The 25,595-nt window shown below is 42.7% G+C and overlaps 1 protein-coding gene across 1 annotated transcript in view; it reads left to right on the forward strand.

Annotated features, from left to right (window-relative positions):
- The window catches only part of ADAM12 (ADAM metallopeptidase domain 12), a 350,504-nt gene that overhangs the window by 193,875 nt on the left and 131,034 nt on the right, over window positions 1–25,595 (forward strand). The window contains exon 5 of the mRNA XM_075612257.1: window positions 16,068–16,144. Coding sequence (XP_075468372.1) covers window positions 16,068–16,144 — 77 coding nt within the window. The remainder of the gene's footprint in view (window positions 1–16,067; window positions 16,145–25,595) is intronic.

A 25,595-nucleotide genomic window follows, 5' to 3' on the forward strand; every position in this document is an offset into this window, starting at 1 on the left:
GTCAGTCAGTGGGTGTGCGTGCGTCAGTCGGTGTGTGTGTGTGTGTGTGCATGCGTCAGTCAGTGTGTGTGTGTGCGTGCGTCAGTCAGTGTGTGTGTGTGCGTGTGTCAGTCAGTGGGTGTGTCTGTGTGTGCGTCAGTCAGTGGATGTGTGTGTGTGCGCGTCAGTCAGTGGGTGTGTGTGTGTGCGTCAGTCAGTGGGTGTGTTTGCGCCAGTCTGTGTGTGTGCGCGCGCGCGAATCCGGCTGTGTGTGTCAGTCAGTGGGTGTGTGTGTGCGTCAGTCAGTGGGTGTGTTTGTGCCAGTCTGTGTGTGTGTGTGTGTGTGTGTGTGTGTGTGTTTGTGTGTGCGCACGCATACGGCTGTGTGTGTGTGTAAGTCAGTGTGTGTGTGTGTGTGTGTGTGTGTGTGTCCGTCAGTCAGTGTATGTGTGTCCGTCAGTCAGTGTGTGTGTGTCAGTAAGTGGGTGTGTGTGTGCGTGCGCGCCAGTCTGTGTGTGCCCGTCAGTGTGTGTGTTTCTCAGTCTGTGTTTGTGTGTCAGCCAGTGTGTGTGTGTGTTTCAGACAGGCAGTTCGTGTGTCAGTCAGTTTGTTGTTGTTGTTGTGTCTGTGCCCCCCTTCCCCCCCTCTGCTTTTTCCTCTGCCCTGTCGCGAAGGGGGGGTGGGGGGTGGTTGTTGATACCTGCACGCGCTCACGGCTTCCCGGCCTGGCCGCTGGTCCGGGCAGGGGGGTTGGTACCTGCTGGCGCTACCTCGGTCGCAGGGAGGGGTTGTGGGGTGGTGATAGCTGCTGGCGCCACCCGGCTTCCCGGCCCGGCCGCGGGGGGGGGGGAGGGAGGGAGGGATGATGAGGTACCTCGCAACTTGTGAGAGGCGTTGGCATCGGTTACGGCTTCCCGGCCCGGCCACGTGCGGGGGGATGATGTGGTACCTGGGAACGTGTGAGAGGTGGCGGCGTCTGTTACTTGGCGGGAGGCGGTGTGCCAAGAGGTGAGGTGGAGGAGGGGGGGCGTTTGAGGTGAGGCTGTGGCGCCGAGGAGCGGGCGCCGCTGACCCCACGGTGCAGAGGCTGGGGTTTGCTGTGGGTGTGGGGAATGTGAGGAGAGGTGAGGCTGTGGCGCCGAGTAGCGTATGGCGCTGGCCGTGGGTAGCGGTGCAGAGACTGAGGTTTGCTGTGGGTGTGGGGGGGGGGAATGTGGGGAGAGGAGAGGTGAGGCGGCGGCACCAAGGAGCGAGCAGCGTGGGTGAGTGTGACCAATGAAGCGTGCGGGGCGGGGCTGGTCCACGGACCAATCTGATTGGCCAGAGGGTGAGTGACAGACCAACTGACCAATGAGATTGGCCTTATCAGATTGGCCTTTGGGACAGACATACAACGTTTTGAAAAATATATAAATAGATTTTTATATATATATATATATATATATATATATATATATATATATATATATATATATATATATACACGCAGTCACATGAAAAATAAAGTACATCCTCTTTGAATTCCATGGTTTTACATATCAGGACTTAATAACAATAATCTGTTCCTTCGCAGGTCTTAAAATTAGGTAAATACAACCTCAGATGAACAACACATGACATATTACACTGTGTCATGATTTATTTAACAAAAATAAAGCCAAAATGGAGAAGCCATGTGTGAAAAACTAAGTACACCTTATGATTCAATAGCATGTAGAACCACCTTTAGCAGCAATAACTTGAAGTAATCGTTTTCTGTATGACTTTATCAGTCTCTCACACCGTTGTTGAGGTATTTTGGCCCACTCTTCTTTACAACGTTGCTTCAGTTCATTGAGGTTTGTGGGCATTTATTTATGCACAGCTCTCTTAAGGTCCAGCCACAGCATTTCAATCAGGTTGAGGGCTGGACTTTGACTGGGCCATTGCAACACCTTGATTCTTTTCTTTTTCAGCCATTTTGTTGTAGATTTGCTGGTGTCCTTGGGATCATTGTCCTGTTGCATGACCCAATTTCGGCCAAGCTTTAGCTGTCGGACAGATGGCCTCACATTTGACTCTAGAATACTTTGTTATACAGAGGAGTTCATGGTCGACTCAATTACTGCAAGGTTCCCAGGTCCTGTGGCTGCAAAAACAAGCCCAAATCATCACCCCTCCACAACCGTGCTTGACAGTTGGTATGAGGTGTTTGTGCTGTTATGCTGTGCTTGGTTTTTGCCAAACGTGGCGCTGTGCATTATGGACAAACATCTCCACTTTGGTCTCGTCTATCCAAAGGACATTGTTCCAGAAGTCTTGTGGTTTGTTCAGATGCAACTTTGCAAACCTAAGCCATGCTGCCATGTTTTTTTTAGAGAGAAGAGGCTTTCTCCTGGCAACCCTTCCAAACAAACCATACCTGTTCAGTCTTTTTCTAATTGTACTGTCATGAACTTTAACATTTAACATGCTAACTGAGGCCTGTAGAGTCTGAGATGCACCTCTTGGGGTTTTTTTGCAATTTCTCTGAGCATTGCACGGTCTGACCTTGGGGTGAATTTGCTGGGACGTCCACTCCTGGGAAGTTTGGCAACTGTCTTGAATGTTTTCAACTTTTGAATAATCTTTCTCACTGTAGAATGATGGACTTTAAATTATTTGGAAATGGCCTTATAACCCTTCCCATATTAATGGGCAGCAACAATTGCTTCTCTAAGATCATTGCTGATGTCTTTCCTCCTTGGCATTGTGTTAACACACACCTGAATGCTCCAGACCAGCAAACTGCTAAAACTTTGACTTTTATAGAGGTGGTCACACTTGCTAATGATCAATTAATCAAGGGCATTTGATTAGCAGCACCTGTCTGCTACTTAGCATCTTAATTCCTATAGAAGCAGTAAGGGTGTACTTAGTTTTTCACACATAGCTTCTCCATTTTGGCTTTATTTTTGTTAAATAAATCATGACACGGTGTAATATGTCATGTGTTGTTGTTCATCTGAGGTTGTATTTACCTAATTTTAAGACCTGCTAAGGAACAGATGATTGTTATTATGTCCTGATATGTAAAACCATAGGTTTCAAAGAGGGTGTACTTTCTTTTCACATGACTGTATATGTACACATTTCCAATATACTGATCAATTGTCTAATTATATCAGGCAACTGATCAAACAAAAATGCAGTGTTTTTGCCCTGAAACCTTTACTACAGACTAGAAAGAACTGGAATATTTGTATCAACATCCTTTGCAAATCAGACATGAATTTATTACAAAATACGGCCTCAGAGCTACTGTAAATACACAATATTTTTTCAAGCATTGCTTCGTGTTGATGTGGGGGTGCAAAGTAATCCAACAGAAAGTACTTGTCTTTCAGAACCATGTATTCTGAGGAGTGAATTACATCCCCAGATATGCCCAACGGATTAGATTGATATTTTATGGTACTAATGTCCTGGGAATGAGTAGTCTAGCCAAAGCCTCAAGGCAAAGAACAGCTGGAAGAGACCAAAGTCTGAAATGACTGCTGCAAATAATATATGTTCTTATAAAAATTAATAGAACTTTTAAGGTCAGACAATGTTAACAGCGTGTGTTACGACTCTCAATATTTGTTCTGTAATAGAAAGTCACTTCTCTTGCAACTTTCAAATATTTTCAGCAAGTTTCCAACCGACATGCTATCTTGTTGCTAACTGACAGAATTCAAGGAAGCCTTGTCATCTGTTTTCATTCTTACCCTTATTCAAACAAACTTGGATATTCAATCTCCCATGTTACATCTGGTTTTATGGGAATGTTAAGAAGATGGGCTGTGTGATGTTTTTTAGAATTGGTTGGTATTTATCAAGCAGAGGGGAATGTGAGCTAGACATCAGAACACTATACTGGCAGATCCTTTTTGGATAGACATTCTATACCGTTTTTGTCTTTCTGTCGTCTGTTTTATTCTCACACAGTAAAAAAAGTAGGAAATGAAAGAAAATGTATGTTTTTAGAGCCTGGTGCATAGCACGCTGCCCAACTCTTTATCAGCAAAACTCCCAGAGCTAAACAATATAATTTTCTATTGTATCCTTGATAATAATTTACTCAACACAATGCAAGTTCACATAAGATGAAAAGATATTTATCATTTCCTTCCCCAGTCTCCCTAAAAAAAGGATATTTTATGTGTTGGTCAGTAGGATGCACAAGGAAATAAAAATGACGGCAGAGGTCACACACATGACTTTGGCCCCCAAACATGACTCTTCCAGATTACTCACCTTTATTCATCAACAGGCTCAATTAGTACTGTATTCTATGTGAGAGCCATCAGAAGATATTACCGTTGGTATGCCAAGCAGGAATCGGCAAGGGACACCTAATAACATGTAAAAAGCATAATAACTAATATCAATTAAAAGGGGTTCTCAACAGGTGCTTTATGGAGGGGCAGACAGCCAAACACCCCAAAAATTCCAATGCCCAGATAATACAGAGCACACTGACTGTGCTAAATTAATACAGTAGCTTCCTTAAAATAGACATAGTAAACTAAAGATTCAATCATCCTTAAGGTAACAATTGTATGTGTTTGCATTCTGTCAAAAATGAATGGTTTCTCTTTCTCTGAGACAACTGAATTCAAGTATATCCTCTACTTATCTCCCTGTGTGTGACTAATGATGGTTTCATAATTACTACATAAACAATAGACCAAACAAAAACAACTATTCAACTCTAGTTTGGAGGACTGCCAAACAGACATCATCAAAAGACATTAGATAAAGATTGTAAACCCCCCAAAACCTTTGTTTACCTTAAACCTTACAAGTTACAAAAAAAGTGTGTAAACATACTTGTACTGTACTTGGCCAATGTGATGTGTGCTTGTCAATTCCCTACATTGAGCCTATTAAACATGTTACTGTCCTTAGATCACTGTTGGCCTTGGAGGGACTGTCCCTTTAAAATTGAGTTAATCACAAATTAGCTCTGTCTCTCTTAATCACAAACGCTCAATTCTTGATAAATGGTTAGAGAAGCATTCACATAGTGCATTACCTGACCTACTGTAGTAAATATAGTTTAAAGTCTGTTATGTCATTTAGCTGAAATTATTTATTATCTCTGCAATAGACAGTATCTGCAGGGCAAACTGTTTGTGATAAGCCTACTTAATCAGCCTCTAAGTGCAGGCTCAACCGAATCACGTTTCCAGGTCTCGGGATTAAAGGATATTGCAGTTTCTATTGCTTCAGTCTCCTGCTCAACATTGATACCTAACTAGTAAGCCCTAGGATTTGAAATCAATCTCCGCCATGCATTAGTTAACTTTCCAAATATTGTATATAGTGCAGTATTTCTCACAGTTATTAAAATAAATGAGTTATTTGTCCCAAATGTCAACAATTTGTTTGAGTTGTTGTTAGGAGGTGCTGTTTGCTTCATCGAGTAGAAACAGAATAAATAAACGTTGTCTATATTTATTTGGGAGAAGGAGTGGCTCAGTGAGTAACGACACTGACTCTGGGATCCTGATTCAATTAACGGTGTCGGCTCCTTGTGACCTTGGGCAAGTCACTTTATCTCCCTGTGCCTCAGACACCAAAACTTAGATTGTAAGCTCTATGGGCAGGGACTGTGTCTGCAAAATGTCTCTGTAAAGCGCTACATAAATCTAGCAGCGCTATACAAGAACAAATTATTATTTATACTATTATCTGAGAAAAACCTGTTAGATCAATTTTAGAAATGCAAGATGTGCGTCAATAATTTTTACCTACATTTGAAAACACAAATGTGCACCAAATTTTGTAGAGGTTTAACATGCAGTAATCGGGCAATGATGTTGAGAACATATATGGAGGAATCTTATCAAACATGTAGAGATCATTGTAAATCCAGCCAGGTATTTGATTAAAGACACGTAAAATTTCCATGCAGAATGAAAGCTGTGCTTTTTTCAATTCCTAGAGTGGCCTAACCTTATTATTACTAAATACATTAAAGAGCCAATCCAAGCATACCATTTAGTAGAGGTAAAAGACTGATCACTGCAAAGAGATAGGGCTGGAGGCTCGCATCCAATACAAAAATAGTTTATTTAATAATGCATAACAGCAAAAAGGCAAAAAAGGTCCTCTGACGCGTTTCTCACCCAACGGGTGCTGACTACAGGTGTATTTTGGCGCGAACACACTCCAATGCAGGGAGCAGTCAGGGTATTTAAAGAGATTTCTCACAAGCAGGGTCACTCTTTGATAAAGCACCCGTTGGGTGAGAAACGCGTCAGTTTCCCCATATCGGCTCATAGGGGGCTTTATTGTGAGCAGGACTGTGTTGATTATACATACGCTACCCACTGTGTAATTGTCAGAGGAATACTCTTTATGACATACATTGTCTCGGTTCTACTTATGATTTTTTGTCCGTGTTGGAATACCCAGTAGCACCAGTCTTGGAGTCATCCCTCATTTCTCCTAGCTTTATTTTATTTCAAGCATACCATTTATTTTGTATTTTTTAACATAGAATGGAAGCAGGGGGTCTTCGGAGCTGGACCCCGTTAATCTCAACTCCGGGGACTCCCCGTTTCTGGAGATACCTCAATAGGGGGTGCCGGTAGCTGTTCTGATCGGCTAGCAGGGTTCACGGAATGGCAGAGTTTCAAAGCTTCCGCACTCTGCGGGCCAATAGGAAGCCGTGAAATCATAAGGTTCGGCTTCCTATTGGCCAGCATGAGACCCCATGCTTCAACCCAATGTTAAAAAAATAATGGATTAAAAAGGGGCATGAATTTCTCCTTTAAAACTCTTCACGCAGTGGTAAAGCAAAACCAAAGGATAATGCCACGTATAACATAATGATGAATCAAACAATATAACAAAAGAAAGCAGTAATCACAGGTCCCTGTGATTTTTCACCTTTACTCTAGTAGGGCTTACATTTGTAACAAAGAATGGAAATGCTTTTTAAAGAGGCAATCCAAGTGGCACATATATATATATATATATATATATATATATATATATATATACAAATATAATATATCAGATATATATAAATACAAATATAATATATCACATATATTTCAAATATAAAAACACACACACATGTACTGCCGGATATAGCATGCATTACTCCTTTAAAGCTGCAGTTCAGTCTTTTTTTTAATTTATTTTTTTACTTCAATAGTTTTATGTGGGCAATCTCTAATTACCTAAAGAACTGTATAGCTGCAGGTCAATTCGTTCTCCATGTATTGATAGGTCGAAATTTGGTGACATAATTAGTGAAGGGATCTGTTTATATGCTGCTTGTCTGTCAGTGGAAGCTCATGAATATTCATGAGCATTCCTGCACTGACATGTGCTAGAGGGAGGGCAGGGCTGACAAAGGGGTGTGCCAGGGCTTGTGACAGGACATGAAGGGGCAGTGCCTTAGCAAATGGCTGTTAAAATAGAATACAAGAAAATTGGTCTTTAAAAGTTGTTTTTTTTAAAACAGAAAATTCTAAAAGTATTTTTTCTTACTACAGAACTGATCTATTAAAAAAAACACACATGCAGGATATTGACTGAACTGCAGCTTTAAGAGAGATGTATTCTTAGTATAAATGTTACTACGTAACAAAAACATCACCAATATGGGTCAGTGAGTGTCAGAGGAAATGACTTGCTAGGAGTCTGATTCCCAGTCAGGGAATGGCCACTGCTGGAACGCTGCTATGTCCTTACTTGATAAATGACACAATGTTATTTTACATGGGCTCATCTACAATGATTTATGCCCTCTACCTTCAGGAGATTATAGTTTGTTTGAATAATATTTTATCACTTAGAGATTTAGAAAATGTTAACTGGTTTCCTTGTGTTCAGTTTCACTTTTAAAACACAGCTCCTGAGTAGAAGCAGTGTTGCAAAAATGAGACATTAGGTCTGTGGCTACTCTGTGACTTTTCAGTCACATCTGCTGAGCTTGTGGCTGAAGTGAATATACTGGCCTAGTTACCTTCTTGCTAGAGCAGAACATTTGCTTAAACAATGTTGTGGCAAATGTAATTAGGGACTTTTCAGATTAAGATAGCAAATGATGGTCACCTAACTTTGCTGCTGCTAAACCTCACTTACATTTCATGACAAAATTAGCAAATGGCAAGAAACCACAAGAAAATCTACTAAATATTCAGGAATTCACCTGGAAATGCAAATGGCAGCGTGGCTGTGATTGTTCTTCCTCTACGCATGTCTGGCTTGCAAAGGTTGGTGCTATCCGCTCATTTTCCTCAGCAGATGTGTCTGTGCAGTTTTTGTTTTGAGGGCCACTTGCATCAACCCCATCCAATATGAAATATAATATGTAGAGAGTAACAAAATCACTACAATTGATGAGGTACCCATCACAAAACTACCTTAATGTACACGATCTGATTCTTACTCATTTCTGCCATAAACCAGAACATTCATAACGTCACTAAAGCCAATCATACTGTATACCATTTGTATAAACATTTACAAAAATGCTTGAGAGAGAAGGGTTATTATGAGATTCAAAGGACTTGGAGCAGCAAAGCCCTGGTAAATCAGGGCTCATAATCTGATGTATGTATGTATATATTTATTTATATAGCTCTGTCTATGTACATAGCGCTTCACAGCAGTGATATACACGTGACATTAATATAACACATCATGGGAATAAGCGCTGAAGACATGAAAGTAACACTAGGGAAAAGGAGTCCCTGCCCCGAAGAGCTTACAATCTAAGTGGTAAGTAGGAAGAACGTACAGAGACAGTAGGAGGGTGTTCTGGCAAGCGCGTCTGCAGGGGGCCATGGTCAATGTATGAGGTTTATAGTATCAATCACAGAGCTGCCCAGAAGCTACGTTAAAGAGATGTGTTTTAAGATGAGTCGTAAAAGGTGGATAGAGGAGGTGCTAGTCGGATATTGAGGGGGAAGGTCATTCCAGAGGTGTGGGGCAGGGCGCGAGAGGTTTTATATGGAGAGGGCTTTAAATACAAAAGGGGTAGAGAGAATATATCCTTGAGCAGAACGCAAGAGTTGAGACGGTGTATAGCGAGAAATTAGGGCTGAGATGTAAGAAGGAGCAAAAGAGTGTAAAGCCTTAAAAGTGAGGAGGAGACTATTGTGTGTGATACGGGATTTGATAGGAAGCCAGGAGAGTGATTTCAGCAGGGGAGACACTGAGACAGATTTAGGAAAGTGTAGAGAGATTCTGGCAGCAGCGTTTAGGATAGATTGTAAGGGAGACAGGTGAGAGGCAGGAAGGCCGGACTGTAGAAGGTTACATTAGTCGAGACGGGAGAAAATAAGGGCCTGCGTTAGAGGTTTAGCAGTAGAGGGTCAGAAGAAAGGGCGTATTTTTGCAATGTTACGGAGGTAAAAGCGACAGGTTTTTAGCTACATTGTGAATGTGAGAGACGAGTCAAATGTGTCATCTAGGCAGCTTGCTAGTGATACTGGGTGTATGATAGTGCTGCCAACAGTAACAGAGAGGGGGCAGCAGGGCCAGGCTTGGGAGAAAGTATGAGGAGCTATGTCTTTGACGTGTTAAGTTTAAGTCGGCGGAGGGCCATCCAGGATGATATAGCGGAGAGACATCCAGTGACTTTGGTCTGTACAGCAGGTGTACAGACAGGGGTGGAAAAGTTAATTTGTGTCATCATCATAGAGGTGATATTTGATCCCAAGAGATGTGATTAGGTCACCTAGAGAGAGAGTGTAAAGAGAAAAGCGAAGAGGTCCCAGGACAGAGCCCTGGGCTACCCCCACAGAGAGATTGATAGAGGAGGTGTTAGCAAATGAGATACTGAAAGTACGATGTGATATGATACGTGACATGATAAAGGGCGTTCTGTATGCTGAGTTAACATGGTATCCTTAAAAATAATTATATGCAAAAAAGAATGTACAAACTCATTACCATAGGCTTAAGATCACATTTTTGGAGCATAAAATTAAGTTATCACCTAATAACATGACATTAAGTGTGTCTGAGGGTTGCTTCATTACAGACCATGAAATACTGAAGGTCTTTAGCTTGAGTTGAGAAAGAGAGGAGAATGAAATAATACTGGCAAACAATGATTTGTTAGTTAAATCAGTGGTGCTCAACTCCAGTATTCAAGCCCCCCCCCCCCCACACACACACAACAGGTCAGGTTTTCAGGATATCCCTGCACAGTTGGCTCAATCAGAGGCTCAGTCTTCAACTGAGTTGAGCACCACTGGCCTAGGTAATAGATTAGCTATACAGTAATTGTAATTCATCCCATGCCCTGAAAAGCATTTAACAGATATGCTGTAAAGTTTTCTGTTAAACTGTATGGTTCCAGTCTCTGTTTATAATGAGCAGAGTCAAACTCCCTCCAAATTTGCATCCCGATATATTTTGTGTATAAACCACAAAAAATATTGTGACAAGCAAATACATTCAGGAAATTCAATGGGAGAAAACGTAAACCACATATATTACAAGCTTACACAGACAAGAATACTAAACTATGCAAAAGCCTATTTTACAATCTCTTTTTCTCTTTAAAGGAGCAATCCCAGACAGCAATTTTGTTTTTCGATTGAATTGTAGCAGGGGTCTCCAGAGCTGAACCTCATTAATTTCAGCTCCTGGAGATACTTACCTCTGAGGTAGGTGCCGGTAGCTGCTCCGGCTCAGCAAGCCGGGCTTTCAAGTTTGAAGCTCCCAGGTCACATGGGCCAATAGGAAGCCGCACCGATGATGTCATAGCTTCCTATTGGCCCACAGGCCAGGAAATATCTGAAGAGCGGACATATTGTGAACCCTGGTAGCCGAGGAGAGCGGCTACTGGCACCTAATTCACTGCTAAGTATCTCCGGAAGCAGGGGGTCTCCGGAGCTGAAATTAACAGGTTCAGCTCTGGAGACCACCACTTCAACCCTATATATTAAAAAATCTGCCGCCTTGGATTGCCCCTAAAAGAAGCCCCAATTTCCACTATAGCTAATAATAGGTCATATGGTTTTGAGATGTTAAAAAGTCATTTAGAATGAATTCAGACATCTTTACTCAAGTGTGGCCATGGCCAATGTCTATTGAATCATTTTCCAGAAATGAAAATATAAATAAAGAGCCTTTTGATGCACGTGCCTGACAGCTGCATTTTACTAGACATGGCTCTATCATGCATATTTTATTTAGCTTAGACAGCAGATTAAACATGTGGAACTGCTTCCTCTGCTTCATCGTGTCCTTTGGATGTGGCAGAAATGTTCTATTTCTTGTGGTAAGATCTTGCAAGTACAGATGAAGAAAGCATTAGGAATGAAACCCAGTCCCCATATTTGTACAATTTCTTTTGTAGTGTAGCCTGTCAAGTGAAACTCATTGTAAGTTGCTCTTACTCATTTGAAGGCAGCTTCACTCATCTTTGCTATCTGTTGCCTGGTTAACAAAGGAGTTGCAATGTTTGATATCCTCTGACGTTCTCCATAATAATTAGATTGCAAGCTCTTCGGGGCATTTTCCTCAATGTTACTTTTATATCTGAAGCGCTTCTTTCCATTGTGTTATTTGTTATTTATATTATGTCACGTGTATTACTGCTGTGAAGCGCTATATAGATAAAGACGGACATACATAATGTCATTTTTGTAATATTAGTTAGCTGTAAATTTGATTTGTAATTCTAATATTCCGCTGATTGGTATCACAAAATTAAATTACTTAAACCGAACACCATTTTCTTTATTATGGGCCAGCATGGCTTATGGTGTTTTAGCCAAATTGATTTGATAACCCCCATGTTTAACTCGATTTCTGAGTTTATAACTTCTTTTTGTGTACAGAGCCTTTAACACCTCCAAGGAAAGTGCACATAAAGGGAAGAGCTGTGTTTAAAAAGGCAATTCAAGCTAGTGATTTTTTTGCAAATGTCCTTTTTTTACATAGGATTGGAGCAGGGGTTCTCCAGAGCTGAAACCCATTCATTTCAGCTCCGGGGACCCCCTACTTTCCTCCCTAGTGGGTGCTGGTAGCCGCTCTGCTCGACGAGCAGGGATCATGGAGTGGCGATGTTTGAAAGCTCCCATGCTCTGCGGGCCAATAGGAAGCCATGACATCATTAGGTTCGGCTTCCCATTGGCTCGCGTTACGCGGGGGCTTTAAACTTTCCAAAAACACCGGCTCCCCCTTTGGAGGTCGGTATCTCAGGAAACAGGGGGTCTCTGGAGCTAAAATTAATGGGGTTCAGCTCCGGCGACCCCCCACTTCAACCCTATGTTAAAAATAATAATTAAAAGAAAAAAGTATGAATTGCTCCTTTAAAACATTGTCACCTTATCTCCCCACGTTTCTAAAGTATCTTTATTTATCATTAGCAATATGTTATGCTAGTAATTCACAGGATCGATGGCTTCAAACTATTTCTTTCAATTATCTCTAATTTGCCAAGAACTTGTGCTATCAGGTTTGGCGTCAAGTTTTTTTTGTGGGTACTGTTTGAGGCAATTGAATTAAAAAGCATCACCTGCACGGAACAGACTAATTTAGGGGTTCTCAACTCCAGTCCTCAAGTAAACCCCCCAAAAGTTCAGATTTTCAGGATAATCCAGCTTCAGCACAGGTGGCTCAATCAGTCCCTGCTTCAGCACAGGTGGACTATATATAGCTTTTTTGTCACTTTTTTTTACCCACCATAACTTAACGGAGTGTGGTGAAACCTATCCTAAGCTTCATTTTGCAAAGCCAGTATAACCAACCTCACACTGAGGAGACCCATTAAGGTCGAAATGGCTGTCTGTGGGTGGGTTTACTGGCTATGCATCTTAACCCAGGCTGTGCTCATTTGCTATATTCTTTACTGTGGAGGGTTTTTGTCACTTTTTTTACCCATCATAACTTAACTGCGTGTGTGTTTGTGTGTGTGTATATGGGAGGTTATATGTGTAACGGGTATTCCCTGTGAATACAGACGCTACTACCTGCTGTGTAACCTGTGTGGCTCTCAGGAGCCTGAGCCTCCGCTTGGGGAGCCTGGGGTACATACATATAATACGATCTCGTGGTGCAACGCCTCCACCTGGGAGGGAATCCAACGGAGTGGGAGGAGGCCCTCACAGGAAACAATCACATTAAGCAAACAGATGTAAAACAGAACTGGCTTTACTGCATAGCATGTACTTATTCATAAATCAACAGGTGTCCCTCTCTAGAGGAGACACTGACTACTGCGTCTCGCAGGATGCTCCCACCTACACCGGGTGATCCCACCCAGTGTCCAATAACCCCACACAATATGCCCCGCACCCTTAAAGGGAGATGTGTGACTGCGCAGCCACTAGTCCCGTAATAATAATATATGTAGGATCGTTGGTGCACTTGTTGATGGTTTCCTGCCGAGCACTCCAGTGCCCGGGCCTGCCAAGGAGCTTCACAAAGGATCCGAAGGCTGACGAATCCAGGAACTACCGTTCGGGGCGATCCCACCCGGATGGCTGCTGCAGCGGCAGCGGAGGTCTGAGCCCAAACCTCTGGATGGACGCGCGGCGTCCGCTGTGTCCCTAACTGACGCTGTGCAGTAAGGGGCAGGGTCCCTAACCTGGGGCCTGTCCCTACAACACTCAACTACTGGTGACTCAGGACTATCTGGGGCCTATGGGGCTGCTGGCCTAGTGCAGAGAGTCACTGACTCCTGCACCCTACCTCCTTCCCCTAGCTGCTCCTGATGTCGACTAGCGTGGGCTCAGCGCGCCAAATGTATCCAATCTCCCCTGCAGGGAGATCCTACAGCCCTATTGGCTACCTGGCGTCACCTGACTCTGCCCCTGTGCACCCTGGAGGCTGTATCTTCTTGGGAGCTATTCTCCCCTATGGCCACCTCGCGCGCACTTCCTTTGCGCATGTGCCAACCTCTGCAGTGGCCACCGGCTGCCGCGACCCATTGCGCATGCGCAACTTCAAGGAAAATGGCGGCTCCGGAGCACCGGAGTGCTCCCTGCTCGGCCCCACCCTCCAGGAACGCCGGCGGGGCTGCCGCTCGGCTCCGGCAGCCCCCACCATCAGCGGAGGTAACGGGGGTCGCGGAGCAAAAGGGGGAACCTGGCTACATATGTATTGTTTTTTTTAATATGTATTGGGTAGGTGGGTTTTTTGTATGCATTTGGGGGGGGGGAGGTTGTATATATTTTGGGTGGGGGTTGTATGTATTTGGGGGGTGGGAAGTTTTTTGGTATATATCTTGTGGGGGGGAATTGTGTGAGGAGGGAGGGAACGAGTGAGCGTGTGGTAATTGACTTGATGGAGGGAGAGGAGAGAGAGGGTGAGTGAGGAAAAGAGGGAATAAGAGTGAGATGCAGGGGAGAGATATACATGCGAGGCGTGAGACGGAAGGGAGAGAAATACATGGGAAGGGGGGGGAGAGAGGGGGCTCGTGAGGTGTGAAATAGGGGGGCGGCTAACAATACTGCTGACACGGGGGGAGGGGGGAGCCTGCTTAAAATGTTTGCCCTGGGCCCCACGATTTCTGTTGGCGGCCCTGCACACAAGTAACAGCTTTATACAGCAGTGTTTCCATTACATAGCTGCCATTCAAAAAGTCTTTGCAAATGGACACGACAGAATAATTTCTTCCAAGTCGGTTACGTAATTAGGAGTGTAATACTCTTTCAGCAATCAAGGTTTGATTTTAGCCACGTGTTCATCTCTATTGACCAACTGCTATGCTCAATCTATTTTGTAGCAGGTGTAAACTACCACTGCATTTTCCGAATGTCTTAAAATGTATCCAGCTGCAGTAAATAATGTCAGTGCCTCACTACAGCAATTACTATTTTAGCTGTTTTACTCTTGACATTCAGTTTTTTTTTTACAGCTGTCCCAGAAACATTGCAGAAAAAGTAACACACATTTATGTGTGCTAACATTAATGTCTTTTCCACGCTCACAATTTTAGGCTGTATCTATTTCTGTTTATTTCTTTATGTCACTGTCAAAGTCTCATATTCATTCTGCATGTTTTATAGATGAGATTTAGATTGTTTTTTTTTTTTTTTTTTTTAATTCAACCAGCACAAGTTTATGTGAGCCAGCAATATAGTTGAGACAGAATACAGGACTACATACAGTATGTTACACTTTGTTTAAAATAAAACCTCGTTTTGGTGATTCCAAGAAGCATTTAATGTTGTCCAGTTACTTGCGAGCCATTTGTGCTTTTCTTGAAGCCTATGCAAACATGGATTGTCCCAGGTGAAGCAGATCATTTGGTAGCTTTAGATTTAGACAACCTTGTAGGGCAGTGTTTTTCACACTTTTTATCTCGTATAAGAAACATATTTTTAACCGCGACCCAAAGAAAATATTATCACCCGAGTTTGACCTTGTGGGGGCCTCTGGTCCTGTGTTGGTGAATGTTGAAGTTTTCCCGGGGCGGATCCTATTCAACCGGCCGATTTATGTGGGATTACATCTTTAAAGCCAATCAAATAACTGAGTGACAGCGTTGGAGTCATCCACTGAAGTGTAAGATGGGGGTTTATCATGTGCTTTTAATTCCAACCCAAGAACATATGTGTTTAATGTATTCCTCTGGACCTGTTGGATAGCTAAGTATACTTTGAGTTGTAGAAAGGATTAAAGGAGTGGGAATTTGGGAGTGTGGAAAATGAAACCATTACCCACAGCCAGGAAACATGAGTTCACATTAAACACAGGTAAACATTTATCAAAGTCTCCCGGCTACCAAAGCACGGCGTAGCGGAATAAAAAGCCAGCACCAGATTGATTTTATTTTCGCTGAGCTCAGGCAACTGCTGCAAAGTAAGAGTTATCCTAGTTATTATCTCTCTGTGGCTAAATAATAAGAACGACATAAAAATGTATTGTAGAATTTAAAAAGGAGAAGTGCTGTAAATGAATATGGAAAATGGGAAATGTAAGGGAGATTCCTACTACCACGTTGAGTCCATATGTGGTAAAGTAAATGTCCCATGCTGGAGAAGCGTTTGGTCTCATTCATTTCATTGCAGCTGGACTCGTCTACCGCAAATATAGCCACAGCATATTAAATAGAGGCTTCATATGTCAAGAGCTGACATGTTTTCTTGTTCAATTAGGATCACTGCTATTACCATGGAAAAGTACACGGGTTCCCTGATTCCGCAGTCATCCTTAGCTCTTGCTCTGGTCTCAGGTAAGTGTTTTTAGCGTCAGGTAAAGTTGTTTAACAGGCTACAAATATACTGTTTATTATTGAAGTGAAGCCTACAGGGTTTTCATTGGAAAAAATGCATTGCTTTGTAACGAAAAAATGTAACAAAAGTGACGTCACACTGCTAATGAGCGTGCACCTCTGCGCACGCACACCACGAGCTGCAGACCTCTGCGCATGCGTGCCACCAGCAGACAGGACTCACCAAGGGGAAGGAGAGGAGCCGGGAACACTGGCCAGAGAGAGAGCGAGAGAGCCGCGTCCCTCGAGATCCCGGTGCTGAAACAGTCACGCAGTCACACACACACACGCAGAGTCACACACACACGCAGAGTCACACACACACGCAGAGTCACACACACACGCAGAGTCACACACACACGCAGAGTCACACACACACGCAGAGTCACACACACACGCAGAGTCACACACACACGCAGAGTCACACACACACGCAGAGTGTCACACACACGCAGAGTGTCACACACACGCAGAGTGTCACACACACGCAGAGTGTCACACACACGCAGAGTGTCACACACACGCAGAGTGTCACACACACACGCAGAGTCACACACACACACACGCAGAGTCACACACACACACACGCAGAGTCACACACACACACACGCAGAGTCACACACACACACACGCAGAGTCACACACACACACACGCAGAGTCACACACACACACACGCAGAGTCACACACACACACACGCAGAGTCACACACACACACACGCAGAGTCACACACACACACACGCAGAGTCACACACACACACACGCAGAGTCACACACACACACACGCAGAGTCACACACACACACACGCAGAGTCACACACACACGCAGAGTCACACACACACGCAAAGTCACACACACACGCAGAGTCACACACACACACACGCAGAGTCACACACACACACACGCAGAGTCACACACACACACACGCAGAGTCACACACACACACACGCAGAGTCACACACACACACACGCAGAGTCACACACACACACACGCAGAGTCACACACACACACACACGCAGAGTCACACACACACACACGCAGAGTCACACACACACGCAGAGTCACACACACACGCAGAGTCACACACACACGCAGAGTCACACACACACGCAGAGTCACACACACACGCAGAGTCACAGACACACACACGCAGAGTCACAGACACACACACGCAGAGTCACAGACACACACACGCAGAGTCACAGGCGCACGCAGAGTCACACGGCGCACGCAGAGTCACACGGCGCATAATTCACAATTAGTATAAATATATTAGTGCCGTGCACATGCGTTCTAAGTCACACTTCTTTGTGGTTTGTCACTGAAATTGTGTTTTGATTTTTAATTAAAAACATCACCATCACAAATACTATTTCTGTGACAAAAGACTAAGAAGTTTCTCTTAAAATGCACGTGCTCAGCACACCCCCTTTTTTTATATTCTAATGACAGATACACTTAGGCTGCGCTTATAGTGAAGGCGATGCGACTTCGCGGTAAAACAAATGTATTGCCGCCGTCGCGTGCGCATATAGTAAGCGTGACGGAGCGACGGGAGCGACCTGGCGGCGCAAAATTTAAAAGCCGGTCAAATTTGATTTTTCAGAGGCTGTCGCCACATGACAGCTTCTGAACCAATCAATGGCCAGGTCGCGTGCGACATCGCTGCAAAGCGAAATACAACTTTCGCGTGTGGCGACGGGTGATGTCATCCATCGCATAGCGTCGCGCGCTCTATAAGCGCGGCCTTATTTATACAGAATCCTCCAAATGGTATTCATAGAGATGTGCAAACTATTCGCACGAGTTAGACAAACGTAGTGAACTTTACACTTCTTTCTAAATTCGCTTACTGCTAAATGTCAATGGGCATTGCGTGGCCAATGGGTTGTGTTTTTTTTTTTTTTTTTTTATCACTTTCGATATTTGAGAGAATTTTACAAAAGAAAAAAGTTAATTTTGAACAATTTAGTCCATTTCATTAGAACATTTGGAGCTGAAGGTTGGGAATACATTTTCGCTGGTTTTACGAACTTCTTGGAAAGTTCAATCGTAACAGTGGTGCAGCAAATCTTGCCAAGTTCCCACACATCGGGTTATTACGACAAAGCCTACAGCTATGGCCAACATTACAGTAAAGTCTGTGTTGTAGAAAGAAGGAATAATGCAGGAAGAATCTATAAACCCCCTATTTCCAAGGAGGGTCAGGTGACCATATACTGGAGATGCATAAAAATGAAACCACTCAGCCTTGTAACAATCTCTCCAAGGGTTAGATCCACAAAGCTCTGTTAAGTCCGGGCTCATAACATCACTTTACTTAAATTAGTAACAGATGTTATGTTCCCTGCGGTGATTGCCTATCCATAAAGCTAATATACACAGAAACAACAGCCATTGTATACCTGATTAGCATAGGCTTAAGGTCACACTATTGTAGTGCATAGTCACTCAGACTGAGCCACTGATTGAGTCACCTGTGCTGAAGCAGGGATATCCTGAAAACCTGACCTGTTGGTGGCCCTTGAGGACAGGAGTTGTCCACTCCTGCTCTAGATTGTAAGCTCTCGTGAGCAGGGCCTCATTGGCTCTTTGTATCTGTTTGTCCGTATTTGTATGTAACGCTGGTTACGTGATTTTCAAATCGCTGTACTCCCCATTGTACCGTGCTGCGGAATATGTTGGCGCTTCTCAAATAAATGATGATATGTCTTACTCCCACCAGGGCCTTGAGAACCGCCACTGACTTTAGTGTATGTGCGGTGTTTGGGCAAATGCCTCTTTTGCATCTCGTTATCACTAATAGCCATTACACAGATATAGCCAGCCTCAGCCTCCGGATCTGCAGCAACAAATTCTCAGTGGGGGGCCCCAGGGCGCAGTGAGTCTGGCTACATCTGTATGAGGTTTGGCAAAATCATTTCTGGGTTTTCACGTTCCGGCTCGAGATTTTGCTTTTGCTCGCCCTCTGTGGCTGGATTGTTCATTCTTTGCTTTTGGCAGCTTCCTTTAAAAGGACAACCCTGTGAGCAGGAAGTTGACGAGCAAAGTTCCAGTTTCGTACGGAGTTCAGGCAACTCGTTAATGCCTATTGTCTTTCACGTTACCAGATCTGGCTCACGTACCTCGACTACCCTTGTCTTACATAGTTACATAGTAGATGAGGTTGACGTCCATCAAGTTCAACCTATGCTAAAATTTAGTCCGTCTTCACCTCGCCCGACCACTCTTGACTATCCTTGACTTCTGCCTGCCTCAACCTCTGCATCCACACTTACTTCTCAACTCTTCTGCCAGCCCTGACCTTCAGCCTACTACGCACTACTCTATCAGGACTCTGTCCCGCGGCTCAGGTCGGTTCTTTCACCATCCTTCCTCAGCCCTGTGGGTTCGCTTGAGATGACCATCGTTACATTTTGCTCAGCCCAAAATTGGATTCCGCTGAGGTAGGACGAGCCGCTACCCTGCAGGGACTGTACTTGGACGATCATGAGCAACGCCTTGTCCTACAAGAGCAACAACTGGCACGGATATGTGATACGGTGCAGGACTTAGTCACCCACAAAGGCAGCCATCAGCCATCAGCCAGAGTTGACGGTTGCAGATGCGGCTCCGATACCGCTCCCGTTATCCCCAGCGACCAGAGAACCTCAGATCCTGACTCCTCTACGGTATGATGGGGACCCTATGGCATGCAGGGGATTTCTTAATCAATGCTCTATTCAATTTGAATTACTACCGTCCATGTTCACCATGCATCGAGCCCGGGTGGCCTACATTATTTCTCTTCTCACTGATGAGGCACCGGCCTGCGCCTCTCCGCACTGGGAGAGGGATTCGCCCCTGATCAGTGATTCCGCTGCCTTCCTCCATACCTTGAAGTTGGTGTTTGACGCTCCAGAACATGTATCTTCAGCATCAGCTTCACTCCTTTGGATTCACCAGGAAACTCGCACGGTAGACCAATACGCCATTGAGTTTTGCACCGTCGCCGCCAAGACCGGCTGTAATAATGAAGCTATAGTAGCGGCCTTTTGGCAGGGACTATCGAAGCACCTAAAAGATGAGTTGACCTGCCGGGACCTCCCTAAGGAGTTAATTTCTCTTTGCATACGGATCGATCTCAGAATGCAGGAAAGCCTGTCCGAGAAGTGCCATGCTGTTAGGAGCCCGACTACTCGGTTGGCCCCAATCTTGGTTTCTCCGCCCACCATCCAGATGTCTGTCCAATAGGAAGACTTCTGCTCCTGCTCTGGTCACATGGTTCCCCAGCTCTCACTGCTATGGAGTCCTGCAGCTCCCGCGCGGGCTGAACACACACACTGCTGATGCTGCCACCGCCACAGGACCTCTGCTTACCTGCCTAGATGTTACCGCCGTCTTCCTCCACCCCCAGGTAAGTGCCAAACGGGTACCCAGCCGGGTAGATCATGTGATTTTGGTCGAGTACCCGTTACCCGTTTTTTTTTGTTTTTTTTTTAAAGTAGGACCCGGTCCAACACTAATAACCACACATTTTCTGATTTCATCCTCCCATCTGACTTTTGGTCATTGACTTGCTCTTTTGATATCCCTTGGAAATTATATATTTATATATCAAATTGAAATTTTACTGTGTACTCATTTGACTGTCTTAGACATGTCTGCAACCCTGCCTTTCACCATTATCGCCCAGCATACAGTGCTTGCACTGCAGCAAGGGATTCTGGGAAATGACATGCAAATATATATATACAGAACGGTATCATCTATTTATTTTTTGATTATTGAAGCTCGGCTAACACGGTACTGATACCTCTACATGAATATGTATATATATACACGTTGAGGAATAAAAATTCACTTGCAAATGATGGAGTACCTGATATATATATAAAGCTGATATATATATATAAAGCTGATATATATATAAAGCTCGTCTAACACGGTACTAATACCTCTACATCTATATATATATATATATCTATATATATATATATATAGATATATATATATATACATATTCATGTAGAGGTATCAGTACCGTGTTAGCCGAGCTTCAATAATCAAAAAATAAATAGATGATACCGTTCTGTGGCTAACGAAATGCATTTATTTTTTGATTATATATATATATATATATATATATATATATATATATTTTATATATATATATATATATATATATATATATATATATATATATATAGATATATATATATATATATATAGATGTAGAGGTATTAGTACCGTGTTAGACGAGCTTTAATAATAATTAAAAAAAATGAATAAACGATACCATTCTGTGGCTAACTAAATGCTTTTATTCTTGCGAGCTTTTGACATACACTGATCTCTTCTTCCGGCGATATTACAATCATTGTGTATATATATATATATATATATATATATATATATATATATATATATATATATATATATATATATATATATCTATATCAGGTACTCCATCATTTGCAAGTGAATTTTTATTCCTCAACGTTTCGGGTCCCAATTGAGCCTTTTAAAAGAAAAGGAGAAAGGCTCAGCAGAGAGCCAAAATGTTAAGGAATAAAAATTCACTTATAAATGATGGAGTGCCTGTCCCCTTCCATCTTCTTGAATATCCAAGTGTTTCTGGACAGGCTGCTCCCAATCTTACATTTGGATGCTCGATTGAAGAGAGTGCCCTGTCCATAGTCTCCCCTCTCTCCTCTCTCCCCTACCTATCCCCTCTCTCCCCTACCTATCTCCTAATCTTCTCTCTCTCCTCCCTCCCTATCCTCTCTCCCTTCTTTCCCTGCTTCACCCCTCTCCCCCTTTCTCCCCTGTCTACCATCTCACCCGGTCTTATCTCTCCCCTCTATCCTCTTTCCCCGCTCTTCTCTCTCTGTTAATTGGGGGGGCCTGCCCACTAGTACATACAGCTTGTAAGTACGCTTATAAATACAAAATAGCCATTTAGTTTTAGGGAATCATGCACCCAATATTACCATTAAAGACCTGTTTGTCTTCTAAGCTCTTTGTAGTAGTGGGCAGGCCGCCTCAAGGTGAAAAAGCAAGCTGAACAACTGCCCAATTAACTCAATTACTGTATGTTTCAAGGTTAGTAAATGCATTAATTTAGTGATTTATTTATTTAACTTAATTATACAACTATTTCGCAAACCATGACCTTCTCCATATGCACTAATTAACATAGTGTTTACTTACAGTGCTGTTTTAATCACTGTAATTAACAAAAATTGGCATTAATGCTGTACCTGTGAAAAATTATTATTTAGCAGATATTCGGGGGGTTTTTGTGCTACAAACAGCTGGCAAAATACAAATCTCTGATGTTATTCTCTGCAATAATTTATTATTAAAGTCCACTCTGCTAAGAAAGGAGCCCAAATATAGATGGATGAGTTTATTACCCGCAGTTTTACTCTTGACTTCTGACTTGCATTGAGTTTGCACTTTCTTTCCATTTTACAAAACGTACTAATGCATTTTCTATTTTGTATTTGTTCTACATGTTCTAGTATGACATTCGTCTCTTCGTCTCCAGAGAGACTCCTCACATTATGTTTTCAAATGAATCGCACTTTATTCTGGTTTCGTATATAATACATTTTATTCTCATGCTGTATATATATATATATATATATATATATATATATATATATATATATATATATTTATATATATGTATATATATATATAGAAGGAAAAAAGCTGCGCCTTAAAGGAACATATAAACTATGTATGTCTATGTAGGAATTATCTAGTATATAACCTAAATTGTCTAAGTAATATTGTAAAGGTATACAGACCTATAAACATGAGATAGGCCCAACAAACACACAACAACAACACATGGAAAAAGCAAATAAAAGGATAAACCAGTCCTCAAATAGTTCCGATGATGAATATGGGTGCTGGTATGTAGGGTCTCCGGCAGCTCTCAGTGTGGACCTACCACGTCCACAAGATATCTAAAAGAAAAAAAGAGGAGAGAGCGCACGCCCATAGCGTATAAAAGTATATTTAATGAAGGGGAGGGGGGAGGGAGGGGTAAAAAACGCACTTACAAGAAGTACAATAAAATCAAGCATATGTGATAATAATCACCACCATCCGGTCTAGCTGCAAGCTCTTGGGGCAGTCCCAGGCTCCGTTGGTGAGGGAGCAGCGTCTCAGCAGATTTCCAGGACTGATGTGAATCATCCAGTCAAAGTGCAGGCTTTTGGGGCATTCCCAGGCTCCGTTGGCAAAAGAGCAGCGTACCAGCAATTTCCCAGGGCTGGTGTGCTGTAGATAGTCCAAGACAAAAGTTCCGTATAGGTAGTGCCTGTAGCACTAGCGCTTGGATCAGTCCGCTCCTGCGCTGGATGTAGACTTCAATGTCAGTGCGTCTGACGTCATGACGCTCCCTGACGCGTTTCGTCAGTCTCGGCTAACTTTTTCAAAGGGATAACGTGAGGGGGGGAGGTCCGGTATTATATACACACTCCAATGATGGTAATTGATGAAAAAAACGCCCCTACTCAGCTGCAGTCATTATCCGTGCTACTAACACTATAGAAAACATAGTTGCATAAAATACTGATATTTACCCTGAAAGGATTGGAGGAGATTATAGAATGAAACTAAGATATACATTCAATATCTAATCATATTACTAAATATACATAAACAAATAACACACAGTTAAACATATATGGAATATACAATAATTATCAATAACCAGTTATAAAACAACATTATTCTCTAGGGCTCAAACCCAAATTGAAAATACTAATCCTGTATGTGGATCAAACCCCATCAGTTATAACCATGGGATACATTGCAATACATCAACATGGTGCAATGATAATACATATCTAGATCCCACCCATAGATAGAGGGATGATTCACACACAGGCCAATGTTGAGTATATTACTTAAACATTGATGATAGAACAGGAGGTCATATAACATTATATAAAGTGTAGTGAAGTGCATTGCAATATATACATATGCAACCACAAATAATCAAATATTAAATATTGCACCCTGATGTGTGTATAAATTAAATAATAATTATTATGGTCCCATGTGATTGGACTAAGGACAGAATTTTTTTTAGATATAAATTTAAATATAAATAAGGATGGAAAAATGAAAATTGAAATACAAATGTGAATATGAATATTCATACAAATGAAAACCTAAACTTAAAAGGAGAATATATAACTGGAGTCTGTATGCCACAAACAAGGCAGGGGCCCGGAAAGTTGATCTGTATATATGTGCTAAACTGTGATCAAGTAAGATAAGTGTGGTGTATGGAAATATTGTATGTGTACTATAAACTATATACTATATACTATATACCTATTCATATCTATTCTATAATGATAACTACCAGGCCCTAGTTGGCCATATTGGAGTGAATCTCTAATTAATTAAATTCAATTTATATATATAAAAAAACTATTATAGTGTTATGCAGTGTATATAAGGATAAATTCCTCGTACCGTCTATTAAAACCAGTGTCCCAAATTAAAAATATCTATTTATGAATCAACATTAATGTGCAATGAATAGACCATCCATTTGTCAGACGGAAGGGAGGAGAGTGGGGACAAGGGAGGGGAAAATAAGGGGGGGGGGAAAGGAGGAGGGGAGGGAAAGAAGGGGGGGGGGAAGGGGGGAGGGGAAATGGGATGGGGGGGGGAGGGGAAATGGGATGGGGGGGGGAGGACCTCTGGAGGAGATCCAAACAAGGGATGAACTGAGAAGCAGAGGAGGAGAACAGGAAGAGGCATCCGAGGAATAACTAAACTAAAGTACTAACGTCTAAACATTCGTTTAGTCCCCCAGGATTGAGAGTGCCCAATTGGTGAATCCAATAGGATTCCCGCCTGCAGAGCGTCTTGAACCGGTCGCCTCCTAGAACACAAGGAGAAATGGTCTCTATTCCCATAATTTGCATGGTCTTAGGGTCTTAATAATCACAGTGTCCCTCGACACTTTAAATTATTTCATCAACAGAATCCCAAGACCATGCAAATTATGGGATACATTGCAATACATCAACATGGTGCAATGATAATACATATCTAGATCCCACCCATAGATAGAGGGATGATTCACACACAGGCCAATGTTGAGTATTTGCATGGTCTTGGGATTCTGTTGATGAAATAATTTAAAGTGTCGAGGGACACTGTGATTATTAAGACCCTAAGACCATGCAAATTATGGGAATAGAGACCATTTCTCCTTGTGTTCTAGGAGGCGACCGGTTCAAGACGCTCTGCAGGCGGGAATCCTATTGGATTCACCAATTGGGCACTCTCAATCCTGGGGGACTAAACGAATGTTTAGACGTTAGTACTTTAGTTTAGTTATTCCTCGGATGCCTCTTCCTGTTCTCCTCCTCTGCTTCTCAGTTCATCCC

The sequence above is a fragment of the Ascaphus truei genome, chromosome 8, assembly GCF_040206685.1.
Source record: "Ascaphus truei isolate aAscTru1 chromosome 8, aAscTru1.hap1, whole genome shotgun sequence".
Taxonomy (NCBI): domain Eukaryota; kingdom Metazoa; phylum Chordata; class Amphibia; order Anura; family Ascaphidae; genus Ascaphus; species Ascaphus truei.